We start from the raw sequence: 20,616 nt of genomic DNA, 5'->3' as shown, positions 1-20,616 counted from the left end.
ATACTTTGGAACTAACCGTATATCTCTCTCCAGGGACGCAGTAAATAATGAGGGTAAACGAGCCCTTTTCAAGGGACTGGGAGTAACTCTATTGGGGGTCATCCCATCAAGGTAAATTAATCTCATTTTCATGATAGATACAATATCTTTGTGGCAATTATAATTTATGTATCAAGAAAGAATGATCTAATATTTTCCCACCGCGACCGGTGACAGAAATTGAAACATTTTGCAGCGTTTTGACTCCAATCGCAAATGAATAACAGTAAGTTGTTTCAGAGCGGTTTACTTCACAACGTATACTCAAGGAAAGAGGCTTTTTGAAAACGGGACCAGGTCCCCCTTTCAAATACACGTCTACTCCTCCGTCCTCACAGGTATTTTAAACTTCCAAACTACGCAATTAATTCTTTTAAAACAGGTACATTACTTCTTCGTTTAGCCCCCACATCTAGCACTTTCTCCTTAAGTTGTTTTAAAACCCCACCCACTCCAGGTGCGGTTAACGTGACCTGGTCCAACCCTCTGTTCGTCATCAGAACCAGACAGCAGCTACAAGTGGACTCTAAAGGTCGGCCCATGTTGTCATTCTGGAAGTGCATGGTCGATACGTTCCGTAGTGATGGTATCCTGGGCTTCACACGAGGAATGTCTGCTTCTTATATCGGTATGTTCCAAAGAGGTGTTATTAAATTATCAATCGTTTCTGGATTAGAACACGACTTCTCGTTTTCGAATTTTCAAGCTGTTTTGGAGCGGATTAAATAGAATATGTTAGCCCAGTGTAGTATTAACTAATAATGTCTCATTATTTGCCCGAGTAATGAGTATAAGTATGGTAATATGTATACTTTTTCTACAGGTATAACTGAGACTGTAATGGCGTTAGTCCTCTGGGAACAGTTCAAGAAGAAAATAAACGAGTCCTACGGCGCTGGGCCTATCCAAAGCGCCGTAGCCGCCGCTGGCGCTAAACTTATCGCTACAACTATAGCTTATCCGCATGGTAAGTTTATTAACCGATTAGTATGTTCACTTTCTTCTTATTTTGCAAGTCCTTTTAAGCATCACCAATGTTTTATCAACAACATTGCTTTAAAATCTATTTTAATTCCATGTCTACTTAAGAAAATGTACAATTTTAAATGAATGTCTCCTGTTCAGAGGTGATACGGACACGTTTAAGAGAAACAGCTGGAAAAGACAGAAAGTTCAAAGGTTTCAGACAAACAGTTTTGTTAACGATTGAGGAGGAAGGGGTTAGGGGCCTGTACAGAGGTTAGTTGAAATTACATCCTCTAAAACTAAACTGATCCAGAAATTGTGAACCCATATAATAGATGTTTGTGTGAATTCCAACACCCCAGCTGATGTTAACCCCTATTTCTTGCAGGTCTGCTTCCTCAGCTGTTCAGAGTGGTCCCCAACCACGCCATCATGTTCCTCACCTTCGAGATGATTCTGCGAGTACTGCGCACTGATAACCCACCCTGAACCAATCAATCCATGGAACACCTGCCCAACCGACCCCAACCTTGTTTTTTCACAACAAATGGACGGCCATGCTTCTGGGGAGGCATTGCACCTAGGTTTTGATTTGTTGAAAGGTTGCATAATCATGTGTGTCAAACTCAGAGCTGATGTGCGTTGCTTCCTCAGCAGGTGGAACGTTCTTGTGAACATTATACAGTTCCCGGACATTGGTCGGAACGCGATTATCACAACATTTATTAAGGAGTCTGCCTTTTTTACGAGAAAGCGAGACTTTATTTATGACGATACAGAAAGGCATGATAGATCTAAAAGAATGCTTTGAAACTACAACTGTTATATTACGCGCAGATTAAGAAATCTGAACGTCACTTCTGAAATTTGATTCACCATCGGTAAATAAAAATTAATAACCACTGGTCATTGATCTCATCTCGGTCATCAACACATGTTTTGTAGCAAGTTTTTATACAAATTATACTCATAGTAAAATAAATATTGTGGACTGCTGGCATTAAATGGTTAAATCAGTTAAACAATCATTTTATACAATTTGTGGCCAGTTTGAGGTTTTTGAGTGGTTATTTAGATACGTTTTTAACTACGAGTTTTTACCGTCAGTGTTAATTTATCAAACTTTAAATGTAGTTGCACTTTGTAGTGTTTGATTTTTATTTCGCCCAGTTTGATGGACGATTTCAGCTGGATTATTCAGCGGTTTAAAATTTCGGATTTGTCTTTCGGGTGATCATATTATTCCTCAGATTAAATAGAATAAATTAATGATATGTATAATCGACATCAACAATCGTGATAAAATCATAGATTTTGATTTTTCTAAATCTTCTGATGATTCGTAGGAACTATTAAATGTTTGCTCTCGTTAGAGCTCTCCTCTATTGAAACGATGTGTTTTAAAACCTAACTTCATAAGATTCGGTGCATGGATTAGATATTTAAGGGACTGCTGGCCACTCGGCACACAGATGATTTATATACCTAATCAATTAACAAACAGATTGGCCTGACAAACATTTATTAATAAAATTTCAAGACTACTCAGCCCTTGGGTTTTTAATTCTCTTTTTTTTAATGAGCTGCAAACTTGTAGAACTTAAAGGTCGCATTTCAATTTTTAAAGAGAGTTTATTTTTAAAAAAGTTAAACAAAATCATAATTCTTCACAATCGCACAAACGTACATTGTAACTCATTATATTGAGGAACACAGATTAGACTGAATATTAAACAAAATATTCCTTCCTTCTCTTCCTATTGGGTTTCTTCCTACTCTTCCTGTTGATATGAGCTCCTCTCTACTCTGGTTGTTGAGCTCCTTCCTTCTCTTCCTGTTGAGCTCCTTCCTTCTCTTCCTGTTGAGCTCCTTCCTTCTCTTCCTGTTGAGCTCCTTCCTTCTCTTCCTGTTGAGCTCCTCTCTACTCTGGTTGTTAAGCTCCTTCCTTCTCTTCCTGTTGAGCTCCTTCCTTCTCTTCCTGTTGAACTCCTCTCTACTCTGGTTGTTGAGCTCCTTCACTCTGGTTGTTGAGCTCCTTCCTTCTCTTCCTGTTGAGCTCCTCTCTTCCTGTTGAGCTCCTCTCTACTCTTGTTGTTGAGCTCCTTCCTTCTCTTCCTGTTGAGCTCCTCTTTACTCTGGTTGTTGAGTTCCTTCCTACTATGGTTGTTGAGCTCCTTCACTCTGGTTGTTGAGCTCCTTCCTACTCTTCCTGTTGAGCTCCTCTCTACTCTTGTTGTTGAAGTCCTTCCTTCTCTTCCTTTGAGCTTCTCTCTACTCTTGTTGTTGAGCTTCTTCCTGTTGAGCTCCTCTCTTCCTGTTGGGCTCCTCTCTACTCTTGTTGAGTGCTCCTTCCTCCTCTTCCTGTCGAGCTCCTCTACTCTGGTTGTTGAGCTCCTTCACTCTTGTTGTTGAGCTCCTTCCTTCTCTTCCTGTTGAGCTCCTCTCTACTCTTGTTGAGTGCTCCTTCCTTCTCTTCCTTTGAGCTTCTCTCTACTCTTGTTGAGTGCTCCTTCCTTCTCTTCCTGTCGAGCTCCTCTACTCTGGTTGTTGAGCTCCTTCACTCTTGTTGTTGAGCTTCTTCCTGTTAAGCTCCTCTCTTCCTGTTGGGCTCCTCTCTACTCTTGTTGAGTGCTCCTTCCTTCTCTTCCTGTCGAGCTCCTCTACTCTGGTTGTTGAGCTCCTCTCTACTCTGGTTGTTGAGCTCCTTCCTTCTCTTCCTGTTGAGCTCCTCTCTACTCTTGTTGAGTGCTTCTTCCTTCTCTTCCTGTCGAGCTCCTCTACTCTGGTTGTTGAGCTCCTTCACTCTTGTTGTTGAGCTCCTTCCTTCTCTTCCTGTTGAGCTCCTCTCTACTCTTGTTGAGTGCTTCTTCCTTCTCTTCCTGTCGAGCTCCTCTACTCTGGTTGTTGAGCTCCTCTCTACTCTGGTTGTTGAGCTCCTTCACTCTTGTTGTTGAGCTCCTTCCTTCTCTTCCTGTTGAGCTCCTCTCTACTCTTGTTGTTGAGCTCCTTCCTTCTCTTCCTGTTGAGCTTCTTCCTTCTCTTCCTGTTGAGCTCCTTCACTCTTGTTGTTGAGCTCCTTTCTTCCTGTTGAGCTCCTCTCTTCCTGTTGAGCTCCTCTCTAATCTGATTGTTCAGCTCTTTCCTACTCTGGTTAAAGTTCTGTCATATTCTTGATGTTGATCTCCTCTTATGATTTACCAGTAAACAGTGGACATGATGAAACAATCGCGACACTGTAGTTTGTCTTACAGTATATACTTTGAAATCTATCATCTATACCTCTGAATCCAGCCGCGTTATAAGACCTGGTCCTTGAACGATGATTTGTGATTGCCATCTGTGATAGTAATTGTTAATGTGATCCTTGATTCTAGCAGAAGGATCATATCCGTATCAGGATGTTACAAAAGGAGCATACTTCATAATATGTATTCTATGTAGTTTGAAGAGTCTAATTAATACTCGTTTTGCCCAAGAATGGTGTTTCTCTTGTTTCTATCACAGTTGCACAAATCCATGGATCACTGATCAATCGATTAGCACAATAAGACAAAAGCACTGCTCCATTTAAATTCTTTGTTTTTTTAAAACATACTTTATCTGCTTGCTCTATAAATGCGAGCGTGCTACTTAGGACGTCCGCCAAAATCGCAGGTTTTCAGACCTCCCCCTGTCCGGGTGTGTCCGAATTTTCGAAACCACGCCTCCCCCGGACGTCCGGATTTCTAGCTACTTTTAAGAGTACAAATAAAACCGACTCAAATTCATTGTTAATAAAATTCAAAGAGTTGAAATAAATGGGACTTTTTCGTTAATTCTGCCAAAATTTCCGGACGCTCGGATTTTCTTAGAGGGCCGGTGAGAGGTTCTTTACTTGTTAGTAAGACCGAATGATTAAATGAGGCTCTAAAATGACCGGAATGCTGGCGTGGAGAGTGAGAATAAAATAAAATTCTAAGTTAACAATAAACTGGTACAAAAAGCAAAAGTCCGAACACGGAGTATAGGAAATACCTGTGAACCAAATAATTAGGAGAATGTCTAGTTATATTAAGTAGTTTACGTTACGTGCCCACGCGCCAATATGTCACCCACGTTCCTAACTAATCCTTCCTGAATTAAATAATTGTTGGCGCGAGGCGCTGAACTGACCAAGTAAATTGTTAATTTTACCATGTATGTATCCTTGTCATACGTTGTATGATCCGCCTGTATCATAGAAACACTAAACCATAAACTTAGTGAAACGACATTGGGGGTCACAACTCACGACGTGATATTGACCATTGTTAATGGTCTGGCGCGGCGCGCGCTACTTCGTAGCACTTGCCATTTCGAGTTACTGGGCCGCGCTCAGCCTGTCATTCCGCCAAATCTTTATTAATCTTTGTTAATGAACATAATAGCCTGGGGTCCTCAGGTAACATTTCGAGAAGAAAGCGGCGCGCGCTACTTCGAAGAAATTTAGACGAGTAACATCCGTCAAGACGTGATAGTGATACAAATGTATCCCACTACTAGGCCGAGCGTGCTAAATAACTCGATCATCGAAAGTTTTCTAAAAGGCCCCCGACAGTTGAAACCAACTTGAATCAATGTATTTTAGACGCTGAATCAATGTATTTTGGACGCTGATTCCGAATCACCCCCATGATATAGGGTTAAGTTTAAATGCATGCTACCCTGGCAAGATATTGGTGAAAAACTGTCTCGATCACGTGATATGTTGGTAGTATCACATCTTGACTTGTCATACGTTGTATGACCCGCCGCGCACGAGTGCGCGGCTCCGGCCCCTGTATTGACCATTGTTAATGGTCTGGCCCAGTGCGCGCTATTTCGCTTCGTAGCACTTGCCATCGAGAAGAAAGCGGCGCGCGCTACTTCGAAGAAATTTAGACGAGTAACATCCGTCAACCCCTGTATCGTAGAAACTCTACCATAGTGAAACGACTGTGGGGGTCACAACGTGATACAAATCGTGACCACCATCATGTCGTTTCACTAGTATCGTGGCCCGGCCACAATACAGCCGCGCACTCGTGCGCGGCAGGTCTACGAGTACAACGTATGACAAAATCATAATTTTTAATTTCCATTGTGGTTGTCTTGTTCCAGCTTTTTTTTTGTAACTTCCTATTACTAGTTAAGTATAGCGCACCCGTTTGGTTTTAATTTTTTTCTGTCACAGGGACCATGAAAAATTGGGTGTTTATAAATAAAAATGCTCAATGCTGGTTGAATTGAGTGAATTAAAATAAAAAATTCTTTAAAAATGTTTTTAGCGTTTATAGGTTTATAATCTACCAAAACTGAAAACGCGCGCCGAGTTGAACTCGTCGACGGTCTTTGAAACAAATATTTTACGAGTATCACCGTGCCCGTTAATAAAAATGTTTGCCCAAACATTTCACCTGGACGGTTTTTTGTGGTTCTTGGGACTATGGACAACACATTTCTGTATAAAACCGTTGTTACTAATTCATTCGTTCACAGCTCAGATGGTCTCATAAATAGCAATTCTTGCTATATACATAACTAAACTATGGTGGAGAAACTTGAATCGATACAAAAAAGAGGTATCAAGTGGATCCTTAATGATATTTACTTGAGCCTTAGGGACAAAAAAGGTATTTCATAGCGTGTAAGGAACTAAATATCCTTCCTGTTTCCACTCTCGGTAAGGTTTGATTACAAGGATATATTATATATATTTTCATAATATTTTTTATGACATGTCAGTTGTGGCTCTTACTAAATCGCTCGCCCAAAAATTTCACGTGACTTTGGTTTTTCTGGTTTTGCAGCCGTACAAAACGGTTTTACATAAACCCTAATCCCAACCCTAACCCTAACCATAACCCCGAAGCTATTCATAATCTTAACCACAACTTAACCTTAACCCTACCCCAAGCCCTAAATAATCGAATTCACGTTTTACTAGCCTGTCACGTGACCAAAACGGTTTTTTGCCCATAACTCTCCAGGGAAGCATTTTAACCCTACGTCATGGGGGGTGATTCGGAATCAGAAACAAATATGGCTTGCCTAAGGCCCTTTCACGATTTGTCTTAATTTGGCGAGCGTATCGAGGGTTGCATCGTCACAATACCAACTACTAACGAACATTTGGAATAGCAGGTGGCGATCACATGCATCTTCAGTTGGTTAGTGACTTTCCCCCATTTATCCACAAAACCTTACGTCAACCAGACCCAATGTTCAGGCTACAAGTCTTACTTTACAAGGCACACATTCTTTGGAAAACTCCCTTATGAATTGGGAAGTCTCAAGGCCACCGTGCTTAAACCCAGTAGTTTTTAGATTAAGTACTCTCGGAAGTCGTCTAACGACATATAAATTTCTTAGACATTCTAAATTAATTACTAAATTATCAATTTCATACGTTGTTGACCTCCAGCAACTAGTGCACGAACTACCTGTATCCCACATCGTGAAACTCGAAATTGGCTATAGAACAGAACCGCTGGGCACCTAATACTAAAATTCGATCAGATGACTCAACGTCAACATATAATTATCGACATAAATGATAAAAAGTATCAGTAATAGAAATGGTTTCAATAAAGCCTGGTTTAATATGATTATGGTCATTGTTATTTATCATATTTAATTTAGACGTAACCTTTTTAGTTCATGGAATAAACCTAGCGATGCCTTGTTGGAACCAAACAACACTATATAGGTGCATATAGGGACCGATGTAATTGCTAGATCATTTACTTGCAACTGTTTGTCGTGTCCTAATTTTGTTTACCAACTCTCACATGTCAAGATTAAGCATTCGGCATATTTTCTTGAAATAAAATGATACATTTTGTTAACAATTTAAAGTTAATTGATTAAAATGCATGATATCCTTGGTCAAATAACAATTACCTTTAATTTTTAATTTTAAAATTGATTTCGTTTAAAAGTTAAAAATTAAATAAATTTGAATTAAAATTACATTACCACTAATAAAAATGTAACATATTAAAAATTCCAGGCTTTTTTTGTAATTTTAACTTTAATAAAAATTAATAACGTTTAATTTAAAAATATTTGAATAATAAAGAGCTGCATATAAATATATTGTGCTCGGCAGAATTTGATTTGAGGAACAGATCATCTGTACAACTTGCTTGTAAGTGCATACTAGGGTCGCGCAAGCTCAAAATAAAAGTTCCGCACCACGTAGGCAGATCCGCAATGATGCAAGGATTGCAAAATCATGAAAATTTGCATTTTCGCATTTTTCGCGTCAACAAGGCGGCCGCCGGATATAGTTCTTCTGAATATTTGGAATTGACATGTATCAAATACAAAATTGAAAATCTACCACAGTAATAAAAGATAAAATAATTGGAGGACTTCGCCGCTTAACCACGTCGATCGTTGCTCTGTCGCAGAGCAAATCGATGCTCGATGGTTGATCGTCACCAAAAATATACAAGATACTAGTAAAATCAATATTGAAATAATGCCAACTGATGATAGTCTAGTGAAGTGTACGATAAAAACGAACTTGCTTTCCTACAAAAATTTTGTACAAGGATTTCTAATGTGGCCTTTCCATACCAAATTTGATATAGATATCTTTATTTGGAATAATCATGAGTTTCGCCTAGTGCCATATAATAAAATAGAGCATCTTTTCAAGCCATTAACTTAGCAGTGTAACAGTCGCGTAATTTGACGAAATTCGATGAATATTGTCGTAATATTTTTACTCATTTTGTTCATGGAATGGATCATTTGAAAATTGTAAAGATCCTTTCCATCGACTTTAAAATGTCCGAAAAAACTATCAAGGATTTGGAGGTGATATAGGAGGAAAGTGCAATCCGGACTTGATTGGACTGTGAATCAATTAAATAATGTCTCTATTGGTTGGACAAGCTTTCGGACGTTTCTTTAACTATATAATACGCGAATTTTGTAAATAAATTGAGAGAATAGTAATTTGTAGTGGCCGAAATTAGTGCTACAAAAACCATACCTACTGCAGTTCGTAACTGCCATGTTTTAGAGAGGGCACTCACATACCAATTGTCAACTTTGTTTCACACGTCATTCTAGTGTTCCTTGATAGTGCTAATTCTGAGACGAAGTTGTGAGTTCACCACTCAAGGTAATTTAACGTCCCCGTATTGGCCAAATCCGTGTCTCGTGTATCCATACCCATTTTCATCACGTCTCTCCGATATTCGTTACATGTGGAATCTAGGGAGCACGTGGTTAGGTTTAAAAGTGACATGTGACATTTCGTATAAGTTTCCATATGTGTTTCAAATGGTTTCAGTAATATTGGGAAGCTAGGGTTATAAAAAAAAATGTGTATGCAATTTATTTCAGTACCTTTTATGCTGTTTTAATTATTGTATTAACACTGATAAACTTTAGATATAAAGATATTAAAATGCTTTCCACTATCTTAGCACTGATTGTTGGCAACGAAAAACAAAAATAAAGGCAATTTTAACGTTATTTAACTAACTTGCAGGATGCTAAAGATGATGACAGCGAAAATGCCGACCCATGCAATAACTGCGAGGATAAACACTAAATTTGCTCCAAACTGTTTGCCTCCATTTCCATCGCAGAATAATGATTACAGAATCAATATTAATGTAACGCACGGCTCTGGAACAAGTACCAACAAATAATTTTCCATAATTGATATCCAGATTATTAATAAATTAAGTTGAACCTTATAGAAAAACTCACAACTGCCATACCATACGCCATTCCACATTCTTGGTTTGCAACAACCCCGAAGCTATGGTACCCCACTTCCAGCAGAACACCATGAACGGGCGCCAGCTCTTCTCATCAATTTCATGTTACAGCTGAGGGATATCGGTTAAAGGGCCAATAAACACCCTAAGAAAGTATTGCATTATTTTACAATATCGTTTGAAAATGATGATGGTCTATCCTTATAAAATAATAAAATAATTTGAGAGTTGTATGTTAATGTTAACTGAAATGTTATATGTTGTTTTAGTACCTTTAAGCAGATTATAGACATGAAGCATAAATCGATAAAAATGCCAATTACATCTTACCACGAGCAACCAGATGAATCTCAAGACCGCTAAAATAAACAATTAACAGATTATTAAAAGCCTTATTACAACATATGAACAAAAGGGACTTTATGATGTGTATTTTTATAACTAAGAACCTCAACCTGTTGCTGTTCAAGCACTGAACTTAGTAAGACTAAATAATTATTACCTATGCTTAAATCGTTTTTCGACAACCAAATTGAGGTCAAATTTTGGGCACTAAATTAAACGTATCCTATAGGACCAATTATTTTCATGCTGACATTGAATGCCATTACCTGCTTTACACAAAAAACTGTTAAGTTGTAATCCATTTTACAGTTATTTGGGAGGCGTCCACTACGTCATCAATGTGTAGACATGTTAACAGCTGGGGGAGATGCAGAGTTAAAAGAACGCATCCCTGAGGAAAGTGAGGATTGAGGAACATCATTGCATTATTTCACTTTCAGTATCGTTTGAAAATGATGATGAGCTGATCCATGAGAAAATAATAAAATACAACCTGTTATGTTGAAATGTTAACTGTTGTTGACTGTTAGTGTCGTTAGTTGTACCTTTGAAGCAGAGTAATAGACGATGGCGCCGATAACTCCGATAAGAAATGCCATTTCCACATCTACCACAGAGCAACCAGCTGTAATGCTCACCAGTCCCGCTAAAATTCCTAGACAAGAGATTATCTGAATGCCTTTATCCAACTCATTGTATAAAATATAGGGGTTATTTTATAGATGTGGTTATGTTTTTATAGTTAATAGCAGGAACTCGTCTAACCCTAAAGTGGTGTTAAGACTCAGCTCAGGAGACTAAACGAATTTCAATTATTACCTGTTTAATTCGCGTTTTTGACACCAAATTGGGGGTCCAAATTTTGGGCACTAAAATTCTTACTCCTTGGCCAATGTTTTATTTTTTCATGCTGATTTGAAGGCCATTACAGCATTTGAACCAGTCAAAAAAGTTTAAGTTGTATATCTTTTACAGTTTTTGCGGAAAGTCGTGTTAATAAAGTGTTATAAAGTTATATAGCTGATGCCGTGGTAAAATGGTACGGATATATAAACAAACATATTGATATATATATATATCGTCTCGCTTTATATACAGTAAGATACATTTACGGGGAGAGTACAATAGTCATACATTAATTAAAGATTCTTACCATTATTTGTTCTGCCAATACTGATATGTCCCTCAAAAATAAACCCAATAACAGTTGCTGTTACACCTAAAAAATTACAGAATTAAAATAGCTCATAATATTAAAGTCTAAAATATAAATTTATAACTTGCTTTATGGCCAGTTAAGTAATAATTAGTAATATAATATGGCCAGTTAAGTAGACAATATTTATGAAACATATAAATGATACTAAAGTAAATCTATTGATGACATTAAGAATAAGAGCAAGATATTTAAAGAAATATGATAATTTTACCGGCACTGGCAGCTCCGATGGTAGTTGTAACGGCAACTTTACCAGCAACATCTGATGCAGCACCAGCTATGGTGAGGGTACTGCCACAGTTAAACCCATACCTAGAAATAAGGGGTGATGAGAGGCAATAAGAGCTAATAAGATAAGGTAATAAGAGGAAATAAGGGGTGATGGTAAAGAATAATGAGGGGTTTTGAGGGAGATAAATTAAAGTAAGAGCTCGCATTGTATCAGATAAAAGAAGTGAACGAAAGCTGCTTAGCAATTGTGGGTTAAAATTCATTAATCGAAGAAGTATGTAGTTTTTAAAGACCTACCATCCGAACCATAAAACTAGCGTCCCCAGAGTCTGAAAAGTAGAAGATTGGAAGACCATGGTTTGAGCTTTACCCTCAACAAATTTACCGTAACGAGGTCCCAGGAAGATAGCACCAATCAGAGCGGTCAGTCCTCCGACCATGTGAACAACAGAACTTCCAGCAAAGTCTATAACTCCCACCCCGAACAGTCTGTCTTCCTTCGGAGCAAACGCTGAGGCCCAACCGTCTGTAATTAGTAGTGTCAATAAGTAGTGTCGAGAGTTTATAAGCTTAGATGTGACACTATCATAGTATTATAAACGTAAATTAGGCATTAGCCCGATTTTTTTTTCTTTTTTAAACAAACTGAGGCCAGCAAAAATATGGCCAAGAATGTTGAAACTTAAGAAAGTAGTAAGACTCACTGTCTGACCATCCCCAGTGTACTACTACAGGGTAGACGAACACAGTTAGTACAAAGGAGTAAACAAAGTAAGCAATTACTTTACACCTCTCTGCAACAGCTCCTGAACACGTACAATTTTAGGGCCATATTCATTATAGGGTAGGTCAAGAAATAAAATCTTTGCAATCGTAGTTTCATATGATGCTCATAGCAGTATAGTTACCAGAAACTATAGTAGCTGCTGTGGCAGCAAATGCCCACTGGAAGAGGAAAATAGCGTATTTCTTTCCTTGGTAAGGTCTGTCATTGAACTCCCCTCCTCGTCGCATGTCTAAAGTTTTCAATGCAAAACCGTTCGTTCCTGTAAATGATATTGCTTAAGATGAATATTTAATCATGTATTGTTTTTTGTATATTAGAGCTTTAGCCACAGGTAGGTTTGTCTGCACGGAGCCCCACAGTTTCAATTCCTTGTTTAACTAGCCGCACAGCAAGGATATCCACTGTGCTCACCAGGTTAGGCACATAACCAACACTACCCTGCTAAAGCTTTAGCTATATACTATGGTTTTCTCGAAAGTATTTCCTTGTATTTGACTTTCGTCAAGAAAGTACTTTTACTTTCGGTTCAGATGTTATATAAGCTAGCCTTTATGTGGTCCGCAGGGCGGAGGAACCGCCACACACTTCTCACCCAGCTACGAATACAATGTATTGGTTTTTGTATATTAGAGCTTTGGCCACAGGTAGGTTGGTCTGCACGGAGCCCCACAGTTTCAATTCCTTGTTTAACTAGCCGTACAGCAAGGATATCCACTGTGCTCACCAGGTTAGGCATATAACCAACACTACCCTGCTAAAGTTAGATATATACTATGGTTTTCTCGAAAGTATTTCCTTGTATTTGACTTTCGTCAAGAAAGTACTCTTACTTTCGGTTCAGATGTTATATAAGCTAGCCTTTATGTGGTCCGCATTAACGTTATCAATGTCACTGGAATTGAAGCACTAAATATCATTTTGTAATTTATGAGTTTTACAGTTATCCTTCATGCATCGAGGTGTTTAGTGTTAGAATACAGAATCATATGTAAATATGTATACCTATGAATCCGGAAGTGGTGTCTCCAAAAGCTAGAGCGTAACCAATAAGCCAGAAAGAGAGAGCTCCAATACAAGCATCGAGCATGTTCTTTACCAGAATGTTCTTAGTGTTCTTTATTCTGACAGTGCCAACCTCCACCAAAGCAAATCCCATCTGAGAGATACACGTTTTGTGATAGAACATATGTTTGTCATTTGAATGGATGAACAGCTCAAGTTATAATAGATAGAAATTCACACTTTAAAAAAAGAAGGCCCCAGTGTCCAAATAAAGTCCGATAAGGTATATTATAGTATATATTATACTAACAATTATACTCAAAGCTGCATTGGAACCGATCAGCATTGGTTACTTGAAACTAAAGAATATCAGGGTGGTTACTTGAAACTAAAGAATATCAGGGTGGTAACAGTACCTGCATAAGGAAGACCATTCCAGCACAGATGATGACCCAGACGGTGTCCATGGAGTAAGCAGTACTAGCAGTGTCTGCTGTTACCCTAATGTACTCAAAAAGTGCACTCTGGTTCTGGAAATCAAGAACCGTCCCGTCCTTAAACGTCAAGCTCATTCTTTCAGTGACTCGTGATCCGTGAGTAATAGGCTTAACTTTGTGAGAATTAGTTAATTTTTGATCCGGAAGAGTGAGATTTCTGTTTTTGTAGTTTTTGACATTTGTAAAATAAAATTGTGTGCGTCAACACGTGTTTACAAACAAATTCCTGAGTCCAACAAGGAACAATCAAGAGCCGGATCCCGATGCCACTGTCGCGGCACTCTCGTAGCACTCTCGAGGCACTCTCGTCATGGCACTATAATGGCGGCACTGTCACGGCACTATGGCGGCACTCTGGTGGCACTATGGCGGCACTATGGTGGTAACATGTCACATGCTATCAACTTATATGGGCGTTGCGATAAAGCTCCTGCAGGATACACTTGAGGTATCATATAGCAAGTGCCGCGACAGTGCCGCCATAGTGCCACGAGATTGCCACGAGATTGCCGCGACAGTACCGTGACAGTGCCGCAACAGTGCCACGACAGTACCATCGGGATCAGGATGTATGACCCACATGACACCAGAAAGCAGGAACATATCACTATATCAATCAAAACGGGAAAAAGAAAGACGGGTAAAAGAAAGACGTTCATGATTACCATGACCATGTCAATGTCCCTTTCCGATTTCCGTTAACAATAAAAACTTAATTATAAAAGAACACCCAGTCCCTGTTTTTATGATCACATTAGCTGTGACTCTTTATTTTTATTATTTAGCTGTGAACATTCCACAGCCTTCGTCATCAAAAACAAAAAACTCTGACATATTTGTCATAAAAACAACTTATTTACAAAAATGTAACAAAATAAATACCACGCGACAAAAACAGACCAATGTAAATAAAAGGCGGCAAGAAATTTCTAGAATAAGTGAACACACACATGTCGAAGTACCATTGCAAAAAGAAGTAGAAGTGGGGGTCAAGTTGGTCCCATGGTTGTAGTGAGCATAATAATATATCGCTATCTGAATGAGCGGTCCGGCCCCTATTGAGCCGTCTCCCTAGTGTATTAAAGACACACGGTAATACTAATAGTAATAAGATGTTTTGATTCAATAAAAGCAAGAAATAACGCGATCGATCATATAAGCATATAGCGAGGACACTCGAAGCTCTTATTCCATATTCCCAAACATTTAATCCTAGTTGATTGTGCGAAAATATGCAAAAGAGAAAACCCTGTTTTCTCTTTAGTTTTGATCTTATTAGTATAACCGAGTCATTGGGTCCTCGGTTACCACTGACCGCATGGAATTATAATATTAATTACGCTACTGTATGGAAATAACACACGCGTCTTGGTAAATTTTCTGATGACTGATGAGCGGTTAATTATCCGTTTTTTATGATGTCACATCATCATCTGATCACATTAATGCACATCATTGATGCACGATGTGAAATATTCAAAGTTGACAACTGACCGTCGCAGTGGTAATATTTAATACAAAAAGCAAATCAGGTAAAGAATATAAATAATCTTATAATGCTTTTGGACACGAAGGGAAACACACAACATAAGGCTTGAAATCTTCGTAAAACTACATCATTAGAGCCTGTAAAAACATTTAACTTTAAGATAAGCACTCTATCAAGTAAAATTCATATATAATCATTATAGTTTATTAACTCAAACGTAAAAATTACAAATAATCTCTATTATAATCTCAATAAATCTGTGTGTGCGTGTGTGTGTTTGTGTGGGTGTGTGTTTGTTTGTAATTTACGAACAACTTAATAAAAAAAACGGAGTTACAGGACTGGTTTTTTCGGTATATTTCTTGCACAACTCTGATCTGACGAATAGAAGCCGAACAGCTTAAGTTTTTTTAAATCGGCCGGTGGTAAGTGGAAGGAGAGGGAGAGGGAGAGGGAGAGGGAGAGGGAGAGGGAGAGGGAGAGGGAGAGGGAGAGGGAGAGGGAGAGGGAGAGGGAGAGGGAGAGGGAGAGGGAGAGGGAGAGGGAGAGGGAGAGGGAGAGGGAGAGGGAGAGGGAGAGGGAGAGGGAGAGGGAGAGGGAGAGGGAGAGGGAGAGGGAGAGGGAGAGGGAGAGGGAGAGGGAGAGGGAGAGGGAGAGGGAGAGGGAGAGGGAGAGGGAGAGGGAGAGGGAGAGGGAGAGGGAGAGGGAGAGGGAGAGGGAGAGGGAGAGGGAGAGGGAGAGGGAGAGGGAGAGGGAGAGGGAGAGGGAGAGGGAGAGGGAGAGGGAGAGGGAGAGGGAGAGGGAGAGGGAGAGGCCGGGGCGGCCATCTACTTAGTGCTTAGGATGTCCAGCATATGCATTTATCTATATTATATTTTAAACTTTAAACCCCCCCCCCCCCCCCCGGAACACTGAAAATTGACCTAAAAATGACCCTCTGGTGTCACCAATTTCAGCTCGCAAATGGAGTTGGAACCTCGCCATTTTTAGCAGGGTTGTAAAAAAAGGATAGGAATAGGATATAGCATTCTTAGAATTTTGATTTAGGCTTTAAATTTTCTATAATTAACGTCGGAAGTGAGGTAAAATAAACGTTAGAATAATGACGTTATTTTATCAAACGGCGTCGTTGCTTAGCAACATCAAGAAATTGCATGTGCGCGAGCAAGAACAGATTAGCAACGCGCGTTGTCATGCTCTATATAATGAGTATGATACGTCATAGACATAACTAGCTCACATTACAATTTACGCTATGACTATCCATAACTTTGGTTGTGATTGATGTTTTTTGATGCGGTAAAAAGTATCGATTAGGGAATATTTAAATAAAACCTTTATCGTTATCGGCAAATAAAAATCCATACAATTTATATTAAGATATTACGGAGCTAGATCATAAATACCTTATCGGACCTTATTTGGACGGAAATTAAATGAACGGACATAATTATGAACGGACATTAATATGAACGCTAGAAGGCATTCAAAACCATCAAAAATCCGAATTTTTTTATTTTTTTGACGTTTTTTTATTTCAGCAAATGATTTTTAAATCCATTTTATACAGTAAGTAAGAAAAGCAGTCGTTAAGCAGTAAAAATGTTTAAATATGTGTACATGATCAGTGTCTAATATCACATATCATCTTCATCAAATGGGTTTTCGTGCATGAAATAGTCCATGCTCTTAAAGCATCAGTGATTTCTAGCTTTATGGAAACCTTTTTTTTATCAAACTACCCCGGTCCTGCATTTCAGTGTTTACTTTTACAAGCCATTCGGCATGAAGTGGTTTTATCTTAGACAACTTTAGGTTAACCTTAACATCACGTGGAGTTTTCCTAGCACTGTTTCATTACCTCCCCTGAGTAATATGAACTATAACAACGTCGGACAATGTCCTTGGCAACACGATTTACCGTAATATATCTAGAGGCTGGAACAAGTTTGTTATGTTGGCGGGGACTACCTTATCGGACCTTATTTGGACGGACATTACTTGAACGCTGGTGGCCCTAGCGTTCATCTTAATGTCCGTTCAAATAAAGTCCGTTCAATTAATGTCCGTCCAAGTTAAAGTCCGTTGAAATTTTTTCAAAAATTTTTCCATTTCGAACTTTTTACCCAGAATTTGACAACTATGAGAACTTTATTATGCCGTAAGTTCACGACGGAAAGGTTCTCCTTGGTCTGCCGGAGGCACAGAAAACTCTACTAGTATATGATGTTTTCAAGGGTCACTTGGCGGAAAAAGTCAACGAAATCATGGCACTCAACAACATAGTTCATGAGCTAGTCCCCGCCAACATGACAAACTTGTTTCAGCCTCTAGATATTACGGTAAATCGTGTTGCCAAGGACATTATCCGACGTTTTTATAGTTCATATTACTGAGGGGAGGTAATGAAACAGTGCTAGGAAAGCTCCACGTGATGTTAAGGTTAACCTAAAGTTGTCTAAGATAAAACCACTTGGCAACTAGAACGAACACCGATGGGACAATAAGACAACATTAAGACACATTAAGACAACAATAAGACAACATTAAGACAACAATAAGACACATTAACACAAAAATAAGACAACATTAAGACACCAATAAGACAACATTAAGACAACATTAACGCAACAAACACCGATAAACACTGAAATGCAGGACCGGGGTAGTTTGATAAAAAAGGTTTCCACAAAGCTAGAAATCACTGATGCTTGTTTAAGCATGGACTATTTCATGCACGAAAACACATTTAATGAAGATGGTATGTGATATTAGACACTGATCATGTACACATATTTTAACATTTTTACTGCTTAATGACTGCTATTCTTACTTACTGTATAAAAAATGGATTAAAAAATCATTTGCTGAAATTAAAAAAACGTCAAAAATTGAAAAAAATTCGGATTTTTGATGGTTTTGAATGCCTTCGAGCGTTCATATTAATGTCCGTTCACAATTATGTCCGTTCATATAATGTCCGTCCAAATAAGGTCCGATAAGGTAGCTCATGAACTATGCTGTTGAGTGCCATTGCATAATTTTGTTGACTTTTTCCGCCAAGTGACCCTTGAAAACATCATATTATACTAGTAGAGTTTTCTGTGCCTCCGGCAGACCAAGGAGAACCTTTTCGTCGTTAACTTACGGCACAATAAAGTTATCATAGTTGTCATATTCTGGACAAAAAGATCGAAGAGGAAAAATTTTTGAAAAAAATTCAACGGACTTTAACTTGGACGGACCTTAAATGAACGGACTTTATTTGAACGGACATTAAGATGAACGTTAGGGCCTAGTCCAGCGTTCAATTAATGTCCGTCCAAATAAGGTCCGATAAGGTAGATAGATGATGACAAGAAACTCGCTCCTACTAAATCGCTCGCCCAAATTTTAAGAAAATTCTTGTGAAAAAACCCTTTGGGCATGAAAGTGGATCGGAATCGGTGTATTTTTGGACGCTGATTCCGAATCACCCCCCATGACATAGGGTTAAAATGCTTCCCTGGAGAGTTATGGGCAAAAAACCGTTTTGGTCACGTGACAGGCTAGTAAAATACGAGTTCGATTGTTTAGGGCTCGTGTTAGGGTTAGGGTTGTGGTAAGGGTTATGGTTAAGATGAACGTTAGGGCCTAGTCCAGCGTTCAATTAATGTCCGTCCAAATAAGGTCCAATAAGGCATAGATGCGGAGTTCGTTGATTTTTGGCGTAGAGTTCGTGGAGTTCGTTCAAAATTTGGAGTTCGTTAGAGTTCGTTGGAGTTCGTTAGTCAGTTTAGCTCAGGATTTCTCGCGTTATCACGTACCAAACTATGCATACAGATAACTATAAACTGTACATTATTATATCAACTTTACTGTAGTACTGTACACTGTCTACTTTACTGCTGAAAGTTGTACCTACAATGACATTTGAATCATCAACTATACCTATAAGTCTATACACAGTGCACTTCAATTTCAAATAGTTCAGTCTGCTGTACATGGCAAAATAAAATGTATACATCATACATGAACACTGAATGTACAATGTACATTCGGTGTGATCAAAGCTGTTTACAGCAGAAGAAAACGAAACGCAACGCCAGAAGTACAAGTTGAAGTTTTCTGCAACGTAACGTGTCCAGGGAACGTGCGCGCGCAAACTATTGGCGCCAGAATGTTCCAGTCGATCGACCAGTCCTTGTACTGTGAAATGTACAGTGTACACGCGACGCGTGGTAGAAGTTTCGAGTACCAATATATTTAGTTGTTTTACAATCGTATGTTATGTGTTGAATTGGCTGAATTGTAAATACAATTTCTGTTTAATTTCATTTTACGTAAGTTGTACAAAACGAACTCCTCAAGAGTTCGTAATTTTGGGTTGATGAGTTCGTAGAGTTCGTTGTCACTGAGGAGTTCGTAGAGTTCGTACGTATCATTTATGCAATAAGGTAGATAGATGATGACAAGGCTAGTAAAATACGAATTCGATTGTTTAGGGCTCGTGTTAGGGTTAGGGTTGTGGTAAGGGTTATGGTTAGCTTCGGGGTTATGGTTAGGGTTAGGGAATTGGGATAAGGGTTTATGTAAAACCGTTTTGTACGGCTGCAAAACCATAAAAACCAAAGTCACGTGAAATTTTTGGGCGAGCGAATTAGTATGAGCCCAAGAAACTATAACATAACTGATTTTAAATTTTCTTGAATAAAGCTTTCAGCTAGCTGATGTACAGGTTTGAGCAAGCCAATGAGCTAGGTAAGCAGATAACTTAGTGTTTACCATATTATAAGGCACAACAATGATACTCGAAAAAAATTTTAAAATCGTACATAAGAAAAATGTATAGTCAGGAACAGGTTGTAATAATACGGAATATTGAAACTGTCCCTTTGATCACGAATATAATCAATACGAACAAAAAGGTAGATTGGTAACAGCGTGAATATGAGGTATATAAAATGAGCTATAGGAATGAATAAATATGTTTCGCTCTATTATAAGGCAGCTGACCCAGGCCGAGTCTATCGATCACAAAATAAAAGGATGAAACATTTTTGTAAGCTTGTAGTAAAAATATACTAGCTTGTTGACTGTTGAGTATTACAGCTTGCTGACTTATAACATGCGATGAGCTATTCTTACTTTATATCACAAGATCCAATCATGTCCTAACAATAACATTCCCTACTCAAAGTCAATATCCCATTCACTGTAATTGATAAGCTAAGAAGGTACACGAACCGTGTGTGAACAATGTTCCGTTATCTAGCTATTGTTGTGCGAAGTACGTACAGCTTTACACGTCACGAGGCACA

At 38.7% G+C, this 20,616-nt stretch overlaps 2 protein-coding genes across 2 annotated transcripts in view; one reads left to right on the top strand and one right to left on the bottom strand.

Moving 5' to 3' along the window:
* Positions 1-4,483, top strand: part of LOC134812665 (solute carrier family 25 member 36-like) — a 77,446-nt gene extending 72,963 nt beyond the window's left edge. Inside the window, exons 5-10 of the mRNA XM_063820163.1 lie at positions 34-111; positions 280-377; positions 497-667; positions 863-1,006; positions 1,165-1,278; positions 1,394-4,483. Coding sequence (XP_063676233.1) covers positions 34-111; positions 280-377; positions 497-667; positions 863-1,006; positions 1,165-1,278; positions 1,394-1,494 — 706 coding nt within the window. The 3' untranslated portion in view covers positions 1,495-4,483. The remainder of the gene's footprint in view (positions 1-33; positions 112-279; positions 378-496; positions 668-862; positions 1,007-1,164; positions 1,279-1,393) is intronic.
* LOC134813224 (uncharacterized) lies at positions 3,021-13,936 on the bottom strand. The gene is made up of 12 exons (XM_063820913.1): positions 13,747-13,936; positions 13,331-13,484; positions 12,450-12,587; positions 12,246-12,347; positions 11,839-12,067; positions 11,522-11,622; positions 11,245-11,310; positions 10,637-10,746; positions 10,399-10,449; positions 3,926-4,152; positions 3,545-3,787; positions 3,021-3,384 (listed from the first exon to the last, which is right to left on the bottom strand). Exons 1-12 carry the CDS (start codon positions 13,900-13,902, stop codon positions 3,021-3,023), a joined length of 1,941 nt encoding a protein of 646 aa, XP_063676983.1. The 5' UTR covers positions 13,903-13,936.
* Between the last annotated feature and the right edge of the window lie 6,680 nt (positions 13,937-20,616).

The sequence above is a fragment of the Bolinopsis microptera genome, chromosome 3, assembly GCF_026151205.1.
Source record: "Bolinopsis microptera isolate Bmic1 chromosome 3, MBARI_Bmic_1.0, whole genome shotgun sequence".
NCBI lineage: Eukaryota > Metazoa > Ctenophora > Tentaculata > Lobata > Bolinopsidae > Bolinopsis > Bolinopsis microptera.
This window is presented reverse-complemented; position numbering and strand designations above follow the sequence as displayed.

Bases quoted from the DNA above. Each gene is read 5' to 3' on its own strand.
- LOC134813224 (XM_063820913.1), bottom strand. From the start codon at position 13,902: ATGAGCTTGACGTTTAAGGACGGGACGGTTCTTGATTTCCAGAACCAG. The intron at 11,623-11,838 runs GTAGGTCTTTAA...CCTTATTTCTAG, and splicing joins CTAGTTTTATGGTTCGGATG to GTATGGGTTTAACTGTGGCA. The intron at 4,153-10,398 runs GTAAAATGGATT...AACTTTAACCAG, and splicing joins TGGACGCCTCCCAAATAACT to AGTAGGAAAGAGCTGAACAA.